A 4,852-nucleotide genomic window follows, 5' to 3' on the forward strand; every position below is an offset into this window, starting at 1 on the left:
AATCCCTGATTAAATGATTCACCATTTGACACTAACCATTATCATCCCTCATGTAAAGTAGCCAGATACTCACCGAGGTCGGAGCCCAGTCGTGACCGTAGACAAAACAATATTTGCAGTACAAGTTGTCATACTCTGGGAACTGAAAGATAACAAAGATATCACCATTACACCCTGAAGTAATACAAACACAGACTCACGGTGTAACGTTAACGAGTGCTACGCGAGCGGTGCTAATGCTGGCTGAGAAATGAGCTGCTAGGCCAGGCTAAAGCTCAGAGGCACTACTCACGTTCGCTCCCTCTATTTGTCCGTTCACTGTCAGCAGAAACACCGACGGGCTGTTCGTAGCCATCACGGCTTCCGTCATTTAACTAGAAATGTAAGGCGTCTTTGCTTTGCGACTAATTCAACCCTAGGAGAATCCTGGCTGCTACTCATTGAGCTAAAACCCTACCGTTGCTAAGGCGACGTTTGCTCCTCCTTACGGCTACCTGCTAGGTCCAAACTGAACGGACGCGCCGAAGAGCTGCTGGAATCATAATATCGTCCACAAGATGGCGGCAGTGTGTCAAAGAGAAATACACGCGGTTGAGGTTGTGTCTGAAGCAAAAGGCTGCGTCCACCTGCGCCGGAAGCCAAGTTCTTCACGCTGTACACTATGGTCGCTGGTTTGAAACCAACCTTTTCATTAACGGTACCTCAAATTGCCCAGAGGAAGGTCATGGGATGTGGCTGAAAGCTTTAGAAGTAAGTAGACTTTGTGTTGAGAATTTAGTTTCAAGCTAATGACACTGAGTTTAAGGCGCTGTTTTTAAATGTTAATTGTTTGTCAGTTAGCAAACATGTCATTTAGGCTACTTATTATTCTTAGCTATAATTAGCTTATGAACAGGTTAATACAGCTACATGTGTAAACAGGTTGTTTACACAACATCTGTGCCACTGTTAGAAAGTCTAACTGATCATGCTACCATATAAAGTTCTGAATTTAGAGTAACTTATCCTTTTTTTTGTAGTATACAACTGCACTTCACATTATATTACACTCAAATATACAAATCTCATTAATTCCATAAATGATCAGATAAGAAATTCAATTATTAAAGAAAAAAAAAAAAGACATTTTAAACACAAGTAATTTTCCAGAAGGTGGCTGTGTCCAGTGTTGTGTAATGAGGATAACCAAAGGCATGTTCCCAGAAAGGTTGAATCTTAATAGTTAATAGTTAGAAATTAGATTTCAAAAGGAGGCCATCAGAGTTATCTGCATATTATTGACTTAAGACTTGTTTTGGTAGATACATTTTGAATCCGCTGAGGAAATATCCAGGGATATATGAGTGGAGCTGGGAGTGTGAGAGAAGTTAAGAAGAGGAGAAATAGAGAACAGGGTGACCAGGAGTAGATCAAATAAAGTACTGTAGGAAAATAATATATGTCTGTTGTGTTTACTCTATGCTATTCCCTAAAGAAATGTAATATAATTTAAGTAAATCTGCTTCTGTTGGCCGAATATTCAATTCAGCGTATTGAAGATCACAAAATAGGGTTTATGATTAGTAATGCTATTTACACCAAAATCCTCCCCTACCTATGTTATGTAACGTAAAAATAATAACATCAGGCAATTTTTGCCTCTTTTTAGGTGGTAGGAGTGAAGATTAGTCATCCTCAGCATTTGTTGCACATCAATCAGATTCAAAACAGGATGTAGGCTCCACAGGAACTGTCACGTTTTCCCCCAAATGTAAAGATTTTCTGTTAACTTAACTGGCTTGAAATATAGTGCATAGCTGCTCTAAATAGATCTCCCTGCAGGAGCATGCCCCTGGACCCCCCTACGTTTGGGCTAAGCCTCGAATGTTTCCATACCCCTGCCGAAAAAGGACCATGGGTTCAAAATAATGGATACTTGAGGGTGATTGTTAGGCTACGTACCCATTTGCTGCCTTTGTTCACATAATTAGCCATGTTGTAGTTTTTAGGGTGGAAAATCAGCTGTTTCTATTGGGATCTGTCACACACACCAATAATTTCCCCCTCTGTCTGTCTGTCTGTCTGTCTGTCTGTCTCTTTGTCTGCCTACTACCCCCACCTCTCTTTCTGTCTGTCTGTCTGTCTGTCTGTCTGTCTGATAGGTTGCTGTGTGTCCTGCTGTCAGACAGCAGCACGCCCCCTGAGTCTCTGACCTTTTATTACTGCCTAAACAGCAGCTCTCTTTCCATCCACCATCTTTTTTTACTGCTCTCTCCATTTGCCCCCGTCAAAGCTTGTCAGTTTTGCCCTGTCTCCCTCATCTTAACCCCCCTCCACCCCTCCACCCTTTCTCCTTCCATAATAAAGTCAGCGAAGCATTAACTTGTCATTAGTAAGCAGGCCACAGACCATCAGCCTATTCAACAATAAAAACTCCTTTAAGCCTGCATATCACTTTTAGTCTCCCTCCCTCCTCCTCTTCATCCAACCACTTTGCTGGCCCTCCTTCCTCCCCACCAGCCAATTTTGTGTCTCTTTTTTGTTTCTCCACCTCCTGCAATCCCTCTGTCCTGATTTTCATCTCCAATCATCTCCCTATTGCTTTATCTCCTCTTGCCAGCATCTCCCGCCTCTTTCTCCCCAATGTCCTGCCTATTTTCTCTGCTTCTGATCCTCCTCCTCACACCCAATGTAACTTTCCTCTCTTCTTCCTCGATATCTTCTCATTCACCTGCCGTGTCCCTCGGCCTCCTCCTCCCACTGCCTTCCTGTCCCTCGGCCTCCTCATCCCCCCCTATTTCTCTGACCCCCTTTTGTTCCTCCTCCATCTTTCTAGTCCTCCTCCTCCCTGCCAAATGCCTGATTTAGAGTCAGACAGCCTCACGACTGGCGGCCCATTTAAAGTCACTGTAGAGCGGTCAGTCCAAAAGGGTCATCTGGCCATATGGGATCTTATTCTCTTCTTTCTCTCTTTTTTTTTTTTTTACCTTAAAACTCATACAAATTAAAAAAGCTGGAGTGTTTTACACAACTCACATATGTTCTCTTCCAAACATAAGCTCATAAATCATATTGCACTATCACCTTAGATGTATTTTTACTGCCTGGAAACAGCTATGGGAGGCAAGAGCACTTAATATGACTGTTTTTTAATCACTGAACATGAGAACATGCACATCATTGCCCCCCCTTGTTCCCTTCACAGGTCCCTACTTGATTGAAAGTGACACTATATGTCTCTTATATGTATTCCTTATAGAGATTTTTTTTTTATGTCGCAGCACACAATGATCTCATGCATGGAGGCTGCAGCATCTTGGAGAAAATGTCTCGCTGAAGTGCCCTCCACAGGTATCTACTGGGTAAGTGTGATTCATCCAGAAAGGGTGAAAAATAGAGAAAGGACTAGAATAAGAGCTAGAGAGGTATACTGAGAGAGATCGCTTTCCTATTTTAGCTTCAACACATACACTCACCGTACAGATCACTACCAAACTGTCACAAAATATTAAGTATGACAAGCATAATTCAGTGAGTCATAATATATGTAATTTTCAAATGGGTGCGCACACAGAATAGGCTTACAGAAGTGAGAGATGCTAATGGAGGTTAATGTCTGAAAGTGTGTGCGACTAATGGTCTGTGACCACTGGTTCACAGATTTCACTCCAGTGAGGATGCCCTGACACTGACACCCGCTGCCCAGGTGCATGCACAGGAGAAAAATACAAATGCAGATGGGGAGGACAGGTGGAAGAGGTAACATCACCAATAAAACAAATAACATAAAGGATTAAGGATATCACATTACCAGAAATGTAGTAGTCAATACCAATGCCACGATTATCAATACTGAATTTGTTACCACAGTAAAAAACATACAAGTCCCATGTATTTCAACATACATTTGGACATTACAGATAACAATAGTTGCATGTAGCCTTCAAGTAATAAATAAAAAGTAACATCTACTCAACATACGTTTTTGCTTGCCTGTTTGCTTTCCACTCTCTAGCTGAACTCTCATTTTGAGACTTGGTTAGTATCGGTATTAATGCAAATACATCATCGTTACGGATGAGTCCTCCGCCTCTTCCTGCACGCTCTGCAGGCACAAGCACTCGCCTAGTTGCAGCCTTTGAAGTAATCAGGGAAAGAAAGAATGAGAGAGGAGATGGGTATGGTCTGAAGAAATATTTCCTGCCCATTTCAGTGCAACATGCAGACATTAGAATCTCTACAGCCACAGACTTTTTTTCTTTGTTTTTATTCTAGCATTAGAAATGCAGTCCTAAACTAAACTTTCAAGGCATACTGTTGCACTACTCCTTCACTAAAGCTCTCCATTAATTCCACACCAGCCGTTCTCAGTGACACTACCTGTGTAATGACACCTGCGACAGTCTATACATTCGGCCTGTCTAACAAAAATACCCCAAACTGTCGGTTGCAACCCTTCACATTCAGTTTAATGAGCTGTTCCTCTGCCTGTCTGTGCCTCAGTCGAGCCTCTCTGTCTCTTTCCCTCCCTCTGTTTCCTGCTAAACTGTCTGCATAAGAAATGGTCTTCTTGTCTGCCTAACCTGGGCTGCTTTCTAGTGTGGCTGAATTCTACAGTTTGGTGTTTGTGTGTGTGTCTGTGTGTGTTGCATACATGTAGGTGAGTGTGTGTGGTCCGTCTTTGGCCCAGTTTGAATCTTTTATTCCCTGTGGGGAAAGCACCAAAACTCCACATCATATTTTTAAACTGCTCCTCAACTCCTTCCCCATGCTGCCTCCCCCCCTCTCTGCCTCTCCCCAAATGTCTCTCTGCCTCAGTCTCAGAGTTCTCTTGGCTCCCAAGGGCCCATCTGTCCAGGCTGGTCTGTTTAGG

The 4,852-nt window shown here is 42.7% G+C and overlaps 1 protein-coding gene and 1 long non-coding RNA gene across 2 annotated transcripts in view; one reads left to right on the forward strand and one right to left on the reverse strand.

The window, feature by feature from the left end:
- b9d1 (B9 protein domain 1) overlaps positions 1-495 on the reverse strand; it is a 5,014-nt gene extending 4,519 nt beyond the window's left edge. Inside the window, exons 1-2 of the mRNA XM_051387344.1 lie at positions 293-495; positions 74-142 (exon numbers count right to left, since the gene is read on the reverse strand). Of these exons, the coding sequence (XP_051243304.1) occupies positions 74-142; positions 293-370 (147 nt within the window). The 5' untranslated portion in view covers positions 371-495. The remainder of the gene's footprint in view (positions 1-73; positions 143-292) is intronic.
- An 87-nt stretch (positions 496-582) lies between these two features.
- LOC127355981 (uncharacterized) lies at positions 583-3,854 on the forward strand. Its single transcript, XR_007881877.1, has 3 exons — positions 583-750; positions 3,261-3,341; positions 3,640-3,854. It is a non-coding gene; the product is annotated as an uncharacterized LOC127355981 (long non-coding RNA).
- Positions 3,855-4,852: the final 998 nt, after the last annotated feature.

This window comes from Dicentrarchus labrax, unplaced genomic scaffold (assembly GCF_905237075.1).
Source record: "Dicentrarchus labrax unplaced genomic scaffold, dlabrax2021, whole genome shotgun sequence".
In the NCBI taxonomy this organism is placed as follows: domain Eukaryota; kingdom Metazoa; phylum Chordata; class Actinopteri; family Moronidae; genus Dicentrarchus; species Dicentrarchus labrax.